At 45.2% G+C, this 18188-nt stretch overlaps 1 protein-coding gene across 1 annotated transcript in view; it reads right to left on the reverse strand.

The window, feature by feature from the left end:
- Nucleotides 1-18188, reverse strand: part of DNAH8 (dynein axonemal heavy chain 8) — an 8835797-nt gene that overhangs the window by 6159978 nt on the left and 2657631 nt on the right. The window contains exon 20 of the mRNA XM_069608756.1: nucleotides 4050-4166. Coding sequence (XP_069464857.1) covers nucleotides 4050-4166 — 117 coding nt within the window. The remainder of the gene's footprint in view (nucleotides 1-4049; nucleotides 4167-18188) is intronic.

An 18188-nucleotide genomic window follows, 5' to 3' on the forward strand; every position in this document is an offset into this window, starting at 1 on the left:
CTTTCATATTTCATACATGTGGAAACATAGATGCACTCTTTACAGCCATGTCAAGAAGAAGTTCCTAATGAACGCTTTGTATATGTATCCATGCCTAACTGTGAATCCATTCCATTTCCGCAACTTTTACAAAATGGAAACCATAGCAGATTATGTACTACCTGCAATTCAGATAATCACTCTACCTTACAAATACAGACACATAGTAAATATGTAATAGTAATGCTTTTACGTTACAATAAAGATGGTACCAATAACAACTGTACATTGACTGGATTAACACATGGTCAAGTATCACTTGGTAAGAAAACCTTCACAACAATAGGTATAATCTACTACACAGGTGCCACAACCAATGCAGTTCATTACACTGCATATATAAAAAAGAATTGTGGATGGTTTGAATGTAATGATACTACCATTACTGTAAAACAGTGATTACCAGCAAATCTTGTGAACGCTTACTTAATATTCTTCAAACCATAATTTAATACATAGGGCCTCATTACGAGGTGGGCGGTAAGGGATACCGGGCAACGGTAAGGAGATCAGTGCCGGTAATCCCTTACTGCCCAATTCCAAGGTCCCTTATCGGTGCCGGTAATCCCTTACTGCCCAATTCCAAGGTCAGACCACACGTCCCTTACGGGTCCCGTTAGGGGACCAGGCTGCTAATTACGGGCCAGCCATTAGCAGGCCCGTAATTAGCGCCTTTACCATTCCCATTGAGCCCTAGGGGGGCTGAAATGGGAATGGGGAATGGCATTTGGAATGGGGATTTACCGGGTGCGCCAAGGGCGGAATGTCCCGGTAAATCCCCACTCCACCAGGTCAGACCCGGACACGATTTTGGAGGCAGCCATGGCGCTAATTGTGCCATGGCTACTTCCAAAGTCGTAATGAGGACCATAATCTGTGTATGAATATAAACAAAACCTCAACTTCAAAACTAAGCACAGTTAGAATACACTAACAGGTATCTAACTGCCCCAAGATTAGTCAACAAGCAAACAGATAAATGAATACCACTAAAATGAAACAAGAAATAAACAGAATACGCCAACAGTTATCTAACTGCCCCAAGATTCTGCAACAAGCAAATAGATAAATTAATACCACTAAAATGAAACAAGTAATAAACAGTTAGAATACGCCAACAGCTATCTAACTGCCCCAATATTCTACAACAAGCAAACAGATAAATAAATAGCACTAAAATAAAACAAGAAGTAAACTGTTAGAATACGCCAACAGGTATCTAACTGCCCCAAAAATCTGCAACAAGCTAACAGATAGATATAAAATAGAAAAAGAAATAAACAAATAGAATACACCAACTGCTATCTAATTGCAACAATACTACCACCACTTACAAATCAAAAACCATACACCTATTCAATTCCTCCTACTGAAATCAATGAAAGAAATATATTATACCACAACATAGAAATGTTTTTTTTTTAATACAGCATGGATTTTTTTTACCACAGACCCAATGATTTAATGAACAAACACGGGAACTGAGCAAATTGCACAGCACACTGGTTTGAACTATAGTACTTCTAAAGTACTAACTATGAGGGTTGACAAAATACAGAAATGTCTACTATGCAATGCAACACTCTTTATAAACTGCCTACACAAACATGTATTTTCTTTCTTTTGTCATAGTGATTAAAAAAAATGTCTGCTCCAACTACCCATGTCCTGAGAAACAGCATACAACCACAAAAAGTGAAACTGTAAGTATATAATGATTGGACTCACAAACAGCACAGCATAACACACCTATTCAAGCAAACACTTGACCATAGACCACAATCCAAAATGTTTGCTTCCATGGTTATCTTAACAAAGGAAACAGTAAGTATATAATAATTAGACTCACAAACACCACAACATAACACAGCCATGCAAACAAACACCTCACCAATAAATAGAACCCAACATGCCTACAGTCTTCAATACCAACAATCTGAACACAATCCAACAAACAAATTAACACACATCATCTCACTATCCTATAAACACTATTACACCACTGCCAATTAGTACTCACATTTTTGAAAACATTTCCCCTAAGCAGCCCACATACCACAATCAAAATGTTTGGTAGCATTGTAGATTTATGCTGCTGTGGTTGTGGCCAGGGCCTAGAGTCTTGGGTGCATTGCCTACGGCCTACAGCCTTCGGCCATGCACTCAACACTCTAGGCCCTGGCCACAACCACCGCAGCATAACACACCCATATAAGCAAACATCTACCAAATGACCACAACCAAAACACATAACACATCCACCTCAAATCCTATCCACTTCAATTAACATTTTAAAATAATAATTACAACCCACACACAAACTCTTCAATACATACCCTCTTCACCCAATGCTCTACTAACGACCCAAAACCAAGATAATTTTAAAGTAAAATAGTCAGTAGCGCGCCCAGTCCGTGGACAAATGCGGTGACCGTGGAAACCGCAAACACATCACAGCCTTCTCCCACCTAAGTAAATACATCATTTGACCCATCTCTTACTCCCCCACCCTCCCCAAGCCCTCCTACACACCAACACACTCCCCAAAATTGGATTTATGCTTACTTCCACGCCGCGCTGTTCGTGGATTTCCGCAGAAGCAATATGGCGCGCACATCGAAAGAATGTGACGCACCTCACGCTTCACCCCAACCAATCAGCGAACACGTCATATGTCCGCCGACACGACGCAAGCCGATTCTCCAATTGGTGTCCTGTCCTCTGAACGAACAGGGAAGTGTGTTCGCGGAGGGGACATAGATATCACTCATTTTTTTACACCTACTTTTTCATTGTTTTATAAATAAACACTGTATGGATTTTCACCAAATTTACAAAAGCATGCTTTCGGGACCAAGCCATCGCTCCTGCCGCAAATTTGGTGAAAATCCATCCAGTGGTTTGGGCTGTAGGCATGCGCAAAAAAAATTATCCATTCAGTCTATGGGAAAAAAATAAATTTTGGGACCCCCCTATAACTTTGCCCCCCCCTTCATCAAACCTCACCAAACTTTGCAAAAAAATTCAGAGTGGGCCAAATACTTTTTTGGGAAGGTTTGGTGTGGATTCGTCCAGGAGGAGCGAAGTTATAAGCCGCCAAAAAAGTGCTCTTCCTATGGGTTAAGCAACTTAACCCTAACTAACATGGCCGCTACCGCAGGCCAAGTAATGGATACTGCTGCGAAAATAACAGGAGTCACAGTAGTGCTTGAACAGGAATTGGAGTCCAAACGAGGAAGAAATATAGCTTTTACTTGTGCATCCAAGACAACTTAAAAGCAATATTAATATGACATATGGCGTTCCCACAAGCAGTGGAACCCGAAGGTTTGGCAGCATAACGCGTTTGGCAACGAACATGTCACCTGATCACATCCAATACATATATATATATTTATATATTTAGACACACATATATATATATACATATATATATATATATATATATATATATATATATATATATATATATATATATATATATATATATATATATATATATATATATATATATATATATAATTCTGTGTGTGTCTAAAGAGGACTGATGTGGTCACAGTGGCTTGTTCCTGTGTGCTAAATACATGCTTAGGAAAATGACCAACAATATCAGTGCCTTTGCTTTGTCTAAATCCATTGCTTTAATAAAGCTGAAAGACAGAATGGCAGTTTCAGTGCCTCTTCGAGGATGGAATATGTTTGCAAATAAAAACCATTAGGGGAAAAGCTGGGCCAAATCATAATTTATGAATATCATCAAGATCTCATGACAGATTTGCATTATATTTGCATTGTTAGAGAATAACACAACACTGATTATTATCCTACCACATTGATGTGTAGAGGGAACTAACTGCAATTTTTATTTCTTTCATTTCTGTGGCATACTCACCACATTATCATAAAATAAACAACACTGTTAACGATAGTCATATTATCAATTGTAAACTCATGTTCAAATTATAAACATAAAATCCATGCAATAATAATTGATGTTTGTAATCGTGTACCTTTTTTACAATTTCTTGTAGCATGTTCAGTGCCGTCTCTACTTGTTTAAAGAATTTATCTAGTGTCAACGAAGACCACGTTAATAGAGTAAGTCCCTTTCTCAGTACAGACTCCACCTGAAAAGAAAGCAATGGTGTGAAAATCTATAACACATGAAAACAATGACATTTTATTGACTTATTGTTATCCAAGTCACACTTGGCTCCATCACCCTGTCTGAACCTCATCCGTGAAGGCACCCATGTGCCTCAGCAGATTTCTTCCTTCTTCTGCTTGGCGTAAATCTGCATTTATGTTATCGGCTATTTATGTGTATGCCTGATGTTGGATGGCACCAGTATTACGGACATTTAAAGACTGCAAATGGGATTGCAGCTGAGACCTTATGTCCTTTTCCCATTAGTGTCGCGTTGTCTAGGGGCATGCCCTGGGGTGCTTGCATGTGTTGAATAGCTTTGGAATAGTCACAAGAGGGACCAGCACATAAACCGTTACAGAAGTAAGCATCCATGAGGTGTCTGAGTAAGTAGTGAATCACCATACGTGTGCCAGGCAGTTGTGAGACCATGTAGACCTAGAGAATCCTCTATTCAGGTGGCCAGGGGAGAGCCATCACTTTTGGATCCCAACCCTGGGGGTGGACGAGCGAGGGAGGATCACCTGGGTAGGGGAGTCTGGGATTGAACCCAGGGGAATGCCCCAGTTCAGACGCGGTATCCCAACGGGATGGTAGGTGAGAAGGAAGAAGTCCCGGAAACCTTCATGGGATATGCAGGTCCCATTGTCCCTGATCCAAAAGGGAGGTGGAAATATCGTACCAGAACAAAAACAGACAAGAAGGGTCAGAGGAGACACACACATAGCTTTGACCTTAACACCTATTTGTCTTCCCCTATTTCAGACCATAGGGGGTACTGTCAAGACCAGTGCTTTCATAACAGGATGCCAGGGGTAAGGAGTGACCTAAAAAAGGGAAAATAACCCCTGCAATATAAAAACAGGGCCAGGGGATTCCCCTCTCTCCTCTGTAAATCCCTTTATAATATTTTAGCCTATAAATATCAATTTCTGTCTGGCCCTATCTCCCCCTTCCCAATTCCTACATGTACTGGTACGAGGAAGAGACGACCGAGAGTAATAAGCATTATCCATAGGAATTACATGGGGAGGCAGGGAGAGGCCTACTACATTTCACCACTAGGCTTTTCCACTAATAGAGTCAGGCAAGGTCAGGCACTTCACCTTAATCATGCACACCGAACTCCACTTGACTGTCAGTTAGGGTATAAAAAGTGTGGTTCTGCCAAAGAAGATGAGCGATCTGGAATTGCTGGTTGGAACCTGGAAGCAAGGGAGCAGAAGGCTGCAGCAAGAGAAGCCTGGAAGATCCGGAGGAGAGCGGGATGCTAAGACGCTGACCAGGTGTGTTAGAGGGGTTGCAGCATGGTGAGGGAGCCGTGTCACCAAAGAGTAGAGTGAGGCGAGCTGCAGCTGCTGGCCGTGACCAGGCCAGTGCTCGTTCCCCTGGGACGTGTGTCGGTCGCTTGGGCGTCTGAGGAGCAGGTGGTGAGACCCTGACCGCAACCCACATATCCCGAGAACATGCTCACCAGTGCTGCCCTATCTTGGTGAGTTTCATAAGAAAGAGAGAAACTCAGTAGCGTGCGGGTGGCTGGAGCAGGAGTAGAAGTAATGAAAGATGTAAACGGCATGATGAGCAGAAAGAAGGCAAAGAGGAGCAAAGAGAAAGTACGCTGGCGGCAGCGTTGTTAGGGCCCTCACAAGGACTCCTACTTTCTTGCCTATGGGCAGTTGACCACGTCGTGTAGGTATAGAATTCTTCCCCACAAACTCCCAAAAGTACAAAGGGACTATTTGGAAGGAGGATTGCCTGAAAGATGGATATCGCACCGGGACACAGCTGGCAGCAAAGTAAGACACGATTTCAGGATTCACAGAGATTCACAAAGCAACAAAAATAAGAATGGAATCTACTGTAACTCACGTTTGTGTGTGTCTTTAAGTTGTCTATGGATTAAAGGCAACAAGCGGGCGTGATCCTGTAAGTAAGGGCAATGGGAAGATACTACTACGTAATTAAACTAAGCATAAACAGGAAGGTGAACAAAAATGATCGTACCCAGGGTATAACAGGGTATAACAGTAGGCTTGGAAGAATAAGGGATCGAGCATGATGGAAGTTTCCAGCAGGGGTAGTGATAGTCAGCAGTGTAGCAATCCAGGTTTCCAAATCCAAACCTAACACCGCCGGCATGCAGACGCCTGTAGTGTGCTTAGTGGCAGTCTCTAGTTTGCGCACACAAGTTAATGTTTTCAATGTCCAAAATCTGTGAATACAATAACCAACAAATGTTACGACGAATCAGATCCAAAAGAGTTACAAAGTCGGTAATGTTCCAAGCAAAAAAACGGATGACAAAACGTGAGGCAAAGAGAAATCCTGGTAGCGTTCCTGGTCAATAACGTTCCGGGCAAAATCAGGAATCAGGACATAAGGCAAAACAGTAGTTCATTCAGCGTTACAAGGTCAGAGAAACAGAGAATCCAAGCCGTGCCAAGGGTTGCGCAATCGGGAATCCGTAAGCAAAAATGGATCTGGGTCAAGTAAACAAGATCCGTAGTACGTTAGGACTTAAAGATAAAATAATTTGGAAGTAACGCTAGTGGCGAGGGGCAGTGCTTAAATCAACGCCGGCTGTAACGTCTTGCACGGCAAGACGTTGAACACGACGAAGCCTAGAGCGTTTGTGTGCAGGCAACCACGAATGAACAGAAAGGCGCTGGTGATGTGAGCAACTTTCTTCTTGTTTTACGTATTTTACTGCGTATTTTACTGAGAGTGGGGAGTGAATATGCATGGGCCATGGATGAACTAGTAAAACACCTGGAGGTACTAGGAATTGCTGATGGTTTGCGTGACGTGGGAGAAGACCAATGAGATGGATACCTGACAGTATCCTGCCCCAATGAGGCATCAAACCCCCCCCCCCCCCCGTGAGGCAAGAAAACGGGCCATCAACTCTGGGGCGTGCAGATTAGATTCAGGCTCCCATGTGCGGCCCTGCACAGAGACAGGAGGAGGGTGGATGGGAAGTCTGGTACCATTCGAACAAAGCTTTAACAATGATACGTGAAAGATGGGATAAATCTTCCAAGACTTAGGTAAATCCAACCTGACTGCCAATGAATTGATAACGTCCTTGATAAGATAGGGACCCACAAATAGTGGCTTCAAACACCTCTGCATAGGGATGCAGAGATTCTTAGTGGACAATCAAACCGACATTCCCAGTTGGTAGTTGGGAGCAGGGGAACGGTGACGGTCCGCTTGCTTTTTTGCACATTCCTGTGCCTCCTTCAAATGTCAATGTACCTGGTTGTGTAGAGCAGTAAAGCAGTAATGTCCCGAACACTCTCTTGGGCAGCCGGGTTGTCAGACAATAACGGGAGGTCGATGGGCAGAGACCTAGGATGTTGACCATACAAGGCAAAGAATGGGGTAGAACCCGTAGAAGTATGAACTGAGTTGTGGTAGAGGAATTCGGCAGCCACCAACACTGACAACAAAGACTCTTGATGCTGCAAGGTTAGACAACGCAGGTATTGTTCGAGCGTAACGTTTAATCGCTCCGTTTGTCCCTCTGGTTCCGGATGGTAGGCACTTGAATAACGGCCATCAACACCCAATGAAGTAGTGAGATGTCGCCAGAAACATGACGTAAACTGTGATCCCCTATCAGATACCATAATCTCGGGCAAACCAAAAACCGAAAAACATAACTTAGAAATAAGCCGGCCAGCGGAGGGGCTGTAGGTAAAACACACACCCCAGCAGTGGTCCAATCAGGAGGGAACATTCATGCATAACACTCAGACACACCGAAACCAGTTTGTGGATTGGGGTCAGACAGACCCAGTTTACATCCTGCCAGCATACACGCAAAGCCCACAAGTAGCCCGCCAAAAGCTTCTGCTTTCCCAGGCACAGGAAGTCCTTATAAGGCCTCTCAGGCCAGGAAGAAGGCTAAAGGAAAAGATGGCAAAAGAACAGGCGAAGATCTCGTGGTACGGCCATGTTTGACAGGTAGGCAAACACGGTATAGCAAAATGGAAATCGCAAAAAAGCAAGGAAAAGGATAATCGGCCACCAGATTATCTTTTTAGCACACCTAGAGTAACCAAAAATCCTCTGAGTGTTAGTCTAGGGCAAAACAAAAGTGCACCCCATTGTACTGCAGTGTAGGTTGCATTGTACAATGATAAAAGGTTACCACAAGTGATACAAAAGTAACCAAAAGTAGTAACATAGTAACACGGCTAAGGGAAACAAGGTTTCCAAGTACTGACAGCCTGAAGGACATATCAGTTTCCCCATAACATCTGAGCATAGGCCAGTATAGTGAAGCTTAAGGCTCAGATTAAAAAATAGCAACATTTTCTTTTTGTACATTTGTATAGGGCACAAAACAGCCCATGGGCATCGTGGCGCTGTTACTCAAGGGGAGCTTAGATACAGGGAGTTACACGTGGGAAATCATATATAGCATTTGGCATTTAGTAGATTTATACATGGGTATCATAGATGAAGTACATTTATATGTAGATATCACAACATGTTTGGGGATTCCATAAAGATGGAAGGAAATGTGCAGTAAAGAGAAATTTTTGCTAACAGGAGGAAACAATTTGAGCAGTCATGTGTCCAAGGAAGTTGGGTGGACCAATGCGATCCATATTGCTCACCAGGAACATCCCATCAAAGAACAAGTTACTTCTTACCTTGTAACGTTCTTTCGACGGGATGTTCCTCCGACGTATTCCTCATCTTAGATATCTCCTTCCAGCTCTGCTGGCCTCGGAAATTTTTTTCTCTAGAGGGCGCTGCGTGTCGACGTCCTCCGAGTCGATGTCCCTCGACAGCCGCCATATCGACGTCGACGTCATCCTGCCTGTAAAGGCCGCGCGCAGCGTCCGTTGCTCAGTTCCATTTTGTAGCCCACAATAATACTTTCTGGACTAACTAATCACCCTGAAGGAGCGTAAACTGCAACAACAAGGGAAGTAGAACTGCGGGGATGGATGGGAGGGTCGATGAGGAATACGTCGGAGGAACATCCCGTCGAAAGAACGTTACAAGGTAAGAAGTAACTTGTTCTTCGAAGGGATTGTGTCCTCCGACGTATTCCTCATCTTAGACAGGCTCCCATAGCAGTATTCTATTATCGGAGGAGGGAGTACTGACTTCACACTGTCTTCTATTGATGAATAGAATGCAGTACAGCCCTTCCAAACCTAGTCTCTTGACTGGAGGAGGAATCCAAATTGTAAAAACGTGTAAAGGTATGGACAGACGACCATGTAGCGGCAGCACATATGTCTTTAACCGGCACGCCTCTTTTGAGGGCCGATGAAGCTGCAATACCTCTGGTCGAATGAGCCCTAAGGTTTTGAGGGGGCTCTTTCCCTGCCAGTTTATAACATTCCAGAATGGCTAGAATGATCCATCTGGAAATGGTCTGCTTAGTTATTGGTAACCCCAGCTTGTGACCTGCGTAACCTACAAACAGCTGGTCTGCCTGTCTTATCCTGGCTAGTCTACTGATGTAAAAACTTAAAGCCCTCCTAGAGTCTAGTCTGTGTAACCTCGTTTCCTCTTTCCCCGGGTGAGGAGGAGGATAGAAAGATGGTAGGGTAATCTTCTGAGTGATATGGCATTCAGAAACCACCTTTGGGAGGAAATTAGGCTTCACTTGCAGGACAACTTTGTCTTTGTGAAATATTGTGTGAGGGGGTTTACAAGAAAGAGCTTGTAATTCGCTCACCCTTCTAGCAGATGTAAGTGCTATTAATAAAACAGTTTTAAGGGTAAGGAATCTTAACAAACAAGAATGGAGAGGTTCGAAAGGTGTACCCATCAGGAAAGTTAGTACTAAGTTTAAATCCCATAGGGGAATTTGGAATGGTCTTGGGGGATAAACATTGGTTAACCCCTTTAGAAACTGTATTACCAAGGGTAATTTGAAATAGGATGGTTCTTCCGCAGTACGCTTAAAGATGGATAGCGCTGCGAGATAGCCCTTAATGGTGCCACCTTGAAGGCCTGAATTTGCCAAATGTAGTAGGAAGGACAAAACCATTGGTGTACCACATGAAAAAGGGTCGATATTCTGTTCTCTACACCAGCTGCAAAATCTGTTCCAACGGCAGCGGTATAAAGACTTTCTTGCTGGCCTCCTTGCCGAAAGCAACACCTCCATAACATCATCAGGAAGGTCCCAATCCTTGTACCTCAGCCTTTCAGAAGCCAAGCGTGAAGGTTGAGGGTTTTGATGTCTGGATGGAGAACCTGACCTCCCTTCTGTGAGAGTAGGTTCTCTCTGAGTGGAAGTCGAATTGGAGGGCAGATGGACAAGTCTAGAAGGTCCGGGTACCACGTTCTCCTGGCCCAATCCGGGGCAATTAGGATCATGGTTCTCCGGAATCTTCTCAACCTCCTGATCATTTGAGGAATGACAGGGACCAGTGGGAACGCGTACAGAAGCGGAAACTCCCAGTCCACTATGAACGCGTCTCCCAGAGCTCCTCTCGGGGGAAATTCCCTTGAGCAGAACAGGTCGCATTTCCTGTTTAGGCTGGTGGCGAACAGATCTACCTGAGGGGTTCCCCAAAGGGCGAAGATCTCTTGAAGGACTTCCTGAGCTAGCTCCCACTCGTGGGAGACTGTGTTCTGCCTGCTCAGAGCGTCCGCTGTCAAGTTCTTCTCTCCGGCTAGGTGAACTGCCAATAGAGAGATTCCTTCTTGGATTGCCCAAAACCAGAGCTGCATCGCCTCTCTGCACAGGGGTAGTGATCCTACGCCTCCTCTTTTGTTGAGGTAATGCATGGCCACCGTGTTGTCCGTCATTATCAGGACGTTCTTCCCTTGTACAGCTGGCAGGAACGCCTTCAGCGCAAGTCTGATGGCTCTCAGCTCTAACAGGTTGATATGTAGTCTGGACTCCGATGGAGACCAACGACCGCTGATGGTCAAGTCGTTGGCGTGGGCTCCCCACCCCGTGAGTGAGGCATCCGTGACTACTGTTATCTCCGGCCAGGGTTGCCAAAACTGTTCTCCTTTCAGAATGTTCTCCTGACAGGCCCACCACTGAAGGTCTCGAGCCACCCTGCTGGGAACCTGAAGAAGATCTGTCATTCTCCCTGAGAATTGTGACCACTGAGTCCTCAGTGCCCACTGGAGGGATCTCATTCTCAGGCGAGCCTCTGGCACTAGGAAAATGCAGGATGCCATGAGGCCTAGCAACCTCAAAAAGTCGAAGTCTGGGAGACGTTGGGCATGTTGGAACTTTAGAATATCTTGAGTCCTCACCTCTGGTGGCGAGGCTTTTCCCAGGGAAGTGTCCAGGATCGCTCCTATGAACTGGGGTCTCTGCGATGGTATCATTTGTGACTTCTTTAAATTGATGGAGAAGCCCAGTCTGTGAAGGAAGTGGCACACATGATTTAGCTGGATCTGAGCTTGTTCCGGAGAAACAGCCCTGATCAACCAATCGTCCAGGTAGGGGTAGACGTGAATCCCTTCCCTCCTTAGACTTGCAGCCACTACCGACATTAACTTGGTGAAGACCCTCGGGCGGAGGTCAGCCCAAATGGCAGCACTCGAAATTGATAGTGAGAGTTGCCAATTGCGAACCTCAGGTATTTCCTGTGTTTGAGATGGATAGGCACATGGAAATAAGCGTCCTGAAGGTCCAGAGATACCAACCAGTCCTGGAACTGAAGGGCCTGGAGGATCTGAGAAAGAGTGACCATCTTGAATTTGTCTTTTCTGAGGAATTTGTTCAATTCTCGCAAGTCCAAGATGGGTCTCAGTCCTCCGTCTTTCTTTGGTATGAGAAAGTAGGGGGAGTACCAGCCCTTGTTCTTGTCCGCTACTGGTACCGGTTCTATGGCACCTTTCTCTAGCAGGTCTATAATTTCCTGCAAGAGGAGCGGATATGGAACTTTTAGAGAGCTGTGCCCCGGTGGATGACTCTGAGGGATGTGTAGAAAGGGTAGGCAGTAGCCCTGGGCAACTGTCTCCAATGCCCAGGCATCTGACGTTATAGCCTGCCATTCCGTCAGATGGTGAGTTAACCTGCCCCCTACAGGTGTTTTTTGTGGAAAGGCCTCAGATGGTTTGGGGGCAGCTGATGCAGATGGCGAGGGTAAAGAGGCACCTGCTGCGGCTTTAGTGCTTTTGACCCGTCCACCTCGGGTGGATCTCCTTTGGCCTCTTTGAGCCGGCTGTCCTCTGCCTTTCCCGAATGCAGAATAATAGCGAAAGGACTATCCTCTCCCAGAGGTTCCTGAGGGGCGAAAAGGAGTTTGGCGGATTGCAGCTCCTAACGATTTTGCTGCTGCTTTAGATGTCTGCAACTTTTCCAGACTGTCATCAGCCTTTTTACCAAATAAAGAAGAGCCGTCAAAGGGCATATTCAAAAGTCTGGTCTGTACATCTGGAGCAAAGCCAGACTTTCGCAACCACGCATGCCTGCGGATTGTTGTACTTGCTGCCATGGCCCTGCTGATACTGTCAGCAGAATCGATGCCAGTTTGAAGTGACTCGCACATGGCATCTTTGCCATCTTTAATAATGTTAAGGAAGGCTTCCCTTTCGTCTCCTTCGGGTATGCAGTCAGCCGGTGATGAAGCACACTCCCACAGTGTGTGACTGAATCTGGCGAGCGTACAGGTGGCGTTGATGGACTGCAACGCCATACTACAAGCAGAAAATACTTTTTTTGCCATAGAATTGTACCTTTTGTCATATCTATCCTGTGGGAGAGTTGGGTAAGCGGACCTGCTGCTTGATGAAGTTGCCGCTTGAACCACCAGGCTCTCTGAAGTCGGGTGTTTTGATGAGTATTCAGGGTCAGCCGCAGCTACCCTATAATTGCCTGACAATCTTTTATTGACTGCAGGGATAACCTCAGGAGTTTCCCAATTAGATGAAATCTTTCTTTGCAAGGCTGCATGGAAGGGGACCACAGACCAACCCATAAATTCAATAATCCTTGCCATCAGGGTTCTATAGGGTGTTTCGGCATGTTCCCCTGGGTCTGGTTTAACAAATTTCACTTCTGGGAAAGTGTCCAGCCCACTTGCCTCATGTAATGATTCCTGTAGGTCTTTCAACCTTCTTTCCTCAGAGGTAAAATCCTCTGAAACAGGTAGTGTGGTCCTCTGCAACCCGAAGGTTTCCTGGTCAGAAATCCTCCCCTTCTTCATAGATTGAAGATAATCCGGGGTACTCGGAAATGTTGTAAAACCCATTTCTAAGGCAGAAGGAGCCAAACTCGTCATTATTGGGCGAGAAAACGTCGATGTCGTTGACGGCGATGTGACAGGCTTCGAAGGCGCCGAGAATGGCGTCGAGAAAACTGGAAGAGGCCTCAAAGAACTCAACAGGATCGGGATCCTACTCGAGGATGTTGACGATGGTCTTGGCGTCATGCCGGAGGCTCTTGGTATCACCGTTGGCTGTGAAGTAGCAGTGGTTTTCTCTTTCATCGGCGCCGAGTCGATCTACCGATGCGTCGAAGAACCCTTCGACAACGGTGTCGATGGTGCCGATCCATGCGTCAAAGAGATCTTTGACGACAGCTTCGAAGACGGTGCCGTCTTACCCGATTGCCCGTGGCGCTCTCGGGTGGACTCTTTCTCCGGGTGCAGCGACTCGCGGCGTTTCCATTTTTTGGGTTTTTCACCCGGGGTATCACCCTCAGCTGTCTTCAAGGGGGTCGAGGCTGCTTTCTCGAAGACGCTTACCATTTTCTTCGTAAATTCCTCCCACTCAGCCTGAGAGCTGTGTTTTGTGGGGCAGGATACCCTTTCTGGGGAAACAGAAGATGACGAGGAAGGGGATCTTCGGCATCTCTTCTTTGAGTGTCTCGATCTCGTCGAATGATGGAAGCTACTTCGAGATCTAGAATGGGAATGCTTTCGACGGCGAGGAGACGAATGACTCGACTCAGCCGAAGAAACTTTCGAGGAGGTTTTGACTGACTTGCCTCTCTCGAGCTTCCCCTTGCGCTCCTTCAAGGCTTTCGCCATCATGGACATGCAGTCCTCACACTCCGAACAATGGTGCTCGACTCCCAAGCACCACAAGCAGATCCTGTGTGGATCTGTTATCAACATTTTCTTACCGCAGTCTCGACATTTTTTGAAGCCGGACTGTGGCGTCATCGGTTCCGATGAAGAAGCCATCGAGAACGAGTTGGTATTTTCGAGTAAATATCGAAGGTTTATCTAACTGAACTGAGCAACGATATTCCGAGGCCCCATGAAGCGCGGAAAAACGGAACTGAGCAACGGACGCTGCGCGTGGCTATTTATGGGCATGGTGACGTCGGCGCCGATATGGTGGCTGTCGAGGGACATCGACTCGGCGGATGTCGACGCGCAGCGCCCTCTACAGAGAAAAAATTTCCGAGGCCAGCAAGTTGGAGACGAATTATCAAAGATAAGGAATACATCGGAGGACACAATCCCTTCGAAGGTACACTTATGTTCATTTACTTTGTATTTAAATATGTGTATGGATGTGTGTATACTTGTTAGGAGCAAGTGTATGGTGATTGGTGCTTGTGTGAATGATAGAGTGCTTGCTGTGTGAATGTTTGTGTGTGTGTGTTTGTGTTGGTGTGTTGAGCCGATTTTAGTGAGTGGGAGGCAGCGGAGAATGAGGCTTGTACAATAAAGGCATTTGAAAAAATGCCTTTGTTGCACAATCCCCCTACCCACCTGCCAAAATCAGCTCTCCTTCTGATGCGTTGTGGGTCCCCGGGGACAGGGATGTATCTTATTACTGGACATCTTTCATAGATGTCCAGTAGAACATACCATGCTGCCCCTAGGCCCTCAGCACCAATTGCAAACTGTCTGGCACTTTTTAGCCAATTTTTCTTTTAAAAGTATGCTCTAAAATGCATACATGCCAACATTTTGCCACAACTGGGCGGGAAATTTTGTGGCAGAAATCGGGAGAAGGGAATTTCCCATTGGATTTGATTGAGGTTGCAAATATTTTAGGAGGGAGAAAGTAAAAATGAGCAACATTTTTGATGACAAAATCAGGAGTCTCCCGCCCAAATCGGGAGGGTTGGCATGTATGAAAATGAAACATTTGAACCCATTATTTTTAAATAAATCCCAAGGTGAGAAGGCCCCCCCCAAACCCACCTTGATTGGTTCAGGCTCCCTTGCTGCGCTCGGTCGCTGTGGCATATCTAAGGGAAAAATGTATGCCCCTCCATTTAAATAATTCACCAGCTGCCATTGGCATTGGGACTGTGCTGGGAGTGGGGTGAAGAAGTCCAGGGACTGTATGGTTGCCGGATGGGGGGGTGCATGGGTTAATGGTGGGAGCAGGGTGGGGAGAACCCAGGGTCTGTGGTGGGATGGGGAGAATCCAGGGACTGGGTAGGAGCCGGATGAGGGAGCCCAGAGACTGTGATGGCAGCAGGTGGGCGAGCCCAGGGCCTATATTGAGAGCAGGGTGCAGTGCTGGCGTACGATATTTCACAGCCATTTGGACTTACTGGGTCAGGGGTGACTCAGGGGTGGCCCAGGCCAAATTACTTTGAAGACCACTGCCTTAAAGAAAGGATAGCAAAGTTCAAGATGACTTTGAAGAAGGGATGGCTCCATTGCCTACCCTTTGCATTATTTGAACTTAGATATCAGGCTGGCTCAGCTCACCATCTAACTCCTCATGAGTTGGCGACTGGCCAGCCGCATGAGAATATCCCTTGCTCATCCCACTCAAATAAAAACTGATGCCCACAGTGTAGCAAAAACATTAGGTGATGAGATGCATGATTATTTAACAAATATGACCGCTAGTGTTTCTTTTATTTCTCAACAGATCAAAAATCATAGGGAGGGGTCTAAGAAGATTGATGAAGACAGTCATCCAGTTGATCATAGTGACTTGCTTAAACATCCTAGTTTGTATGCAGGGGTCAAAGTGCTTGTGAAACAATGCATGCACACTTGAAATGAACCCTGCTTTGAAGGACTGTACCTACTAGAGGGGTCACTCCCACTGCAGTGAAACATAAGGAAAGAAGACTGCATCTGAATGACATGAAACTCTAAAAAGGAGAGATCGCTACCCCCTGGCACCCGCTGACAGTAAAGCAAGAGAAGAAGATCCACAGATGATGACGAGATCGTCCACTAAGATCCAAAACAAAGACTCATCGGAATATAGACAATTGTATTTTTCAGCCATTCCCAAGCTTGAAGGGAAACAAAAAGTTGCAGTACAATTCTAGTTAGGCTCAAGAGACTCATTCCGAGGTTGGCGGTAAGCCACCAGTGCCACCGGTTGGTTGCCACCGACCCGGAAACACTGAATCTGCCACCTGACTTCCCAGTGCCACTGGGACATTACAAGTCTCGGCAGAGCGGGAAGTCAGGCGGCAGTTTTGGTAACTCCCAATCCCCATGGAGTCTGATAGGGAGACTGAAGCACCATGACCGTTGCGTCCGTGAGGACTCTGCCTACAGGGGCAGAAGTGCCCGGGAGGGTCAGACATGCCAGGCACTACGGCTCCGGCAGGCAGACTCGTAGTGTTGCAGTCCGGAAACAAGGGTGCCGATAAGGTTTCAGGACCGCCACATTCAGAATAAGGCCCAATGTGTTTGTAAATCAAATACAAAGAGGAAGAGCACATGACATTCTATGTTACCTATAATAATAACATTGCACACATTTCTGTATGCTGTTTTTACATACATTCTTCGATCTTGCCCAGCTCTGGTGAGGCGACAGATTAATGTCATTACATTCTTTGGAAATCCTAAAAAAAAGTTTAATTCTTTTCAGTACTCTTATTGCAATCATTCTGCAATTCCTATTATAAAGTGTTTTTTTTATAAGTGATATAAATTGCCTGTTGAACTAAAACATGGGAATTCTCCAAGTAATAACAGACATATGGCCAGCAAGAAGATCGATAAGTCTCTTCAGAATACTTTTGGTAACCTCATTTTGTACAATGATTTGTCTTTCCTTTCTTATTATTATGGCATTCTGTAATATAATGCTTAAATTGAAGATGAAGCGTTTGGCAATGAGACATATATTTTGGTCCCAAACAAATGCACACGTGATATTTTCCTTGATATTACCCAACAAATTGTTTGACATAAGAGGGATTCTAGGGAAGATCATGCAAATATAAATACATACCTTGATAATTCAGCCCATTTAAAAAATAACATGTGGTATCAACACATGAGTGAGGTGCGGAGAAAAACGTCAGATGAAAGCTGTTATGTATGTTCTCTCATCTCTTATGCCATGAATACAGCCAGAACATTTATAGCAAAAGAAATACCTGCTCATGATGCGATGTGTCTCGTCCACCTAGCAGCATGCTTGACCATAGGACGATTTGAAGGAAAATGGGCAACCCTACGATGGATGTCAAAGTAAATGTTCCCATATGAAGATGCTTACATCAAGACACAAAAAATGGAGAAGTATCCAGAATGGAACAATAAAATGCTCCATTATTCATTTAGTGGCCTGACTGGAGGACAGATAACAGTTATCGAGCAAAAAAGACTGAATTGCGCAGATGGATGGCAACAACCAGGACTGCCAGGATGCTGGGAGAGACTTGGTATATTGACAAGTGGCCACTAGTGCAGGATGGGAAGCAAGAATGCTGCCATGCAATGCAACCTTATTGATGACATCACCAGTGCATATATTATACAATAAGTGAATGATGGATGTATCAAGGAATGGGCCAAGTTTGCACGATAACTAACATGGGTTGAAGATGAAGCAGGACCTATATTTATATTACCCATTAAGAATGTGACACTGTGTTTCAGAAACAAGAGCCTGATCAAAGTTCGAGAAAATAAAGAATATCAGAAACCAGCCGAGTTTCCAGGAATGATAGGAGGAACTGCAGTATTGATGAATTGTTATTAGGCCTGCGGATCCAGAGATTATATGAAGTTGCCCAACAGCTGGGAAGAAGTATGTTCTCTGGTGATGATACATGTTCCTGCGTTAGTGATCCCTCAAAGTGATCTCCACATAGACAGTTTTC

The sequence above is a fragment of the Ambystoma mexicanum genome, chromosome 4q (genome assembly GCF_040938575.1).
Source record: "Ambystoma mexicanum isolate Mex_15411 chromosome 4q, UKY_AmexF1_1, whole genome shotgun sequence".
Taxonomy (NCBI): domain Eukaryota; kingdom Metazoa; phylum Chordata; class Amphibia; order Caudata; family Ambystomatidae; genus Ambystoma; species Ambystoma mexicanum.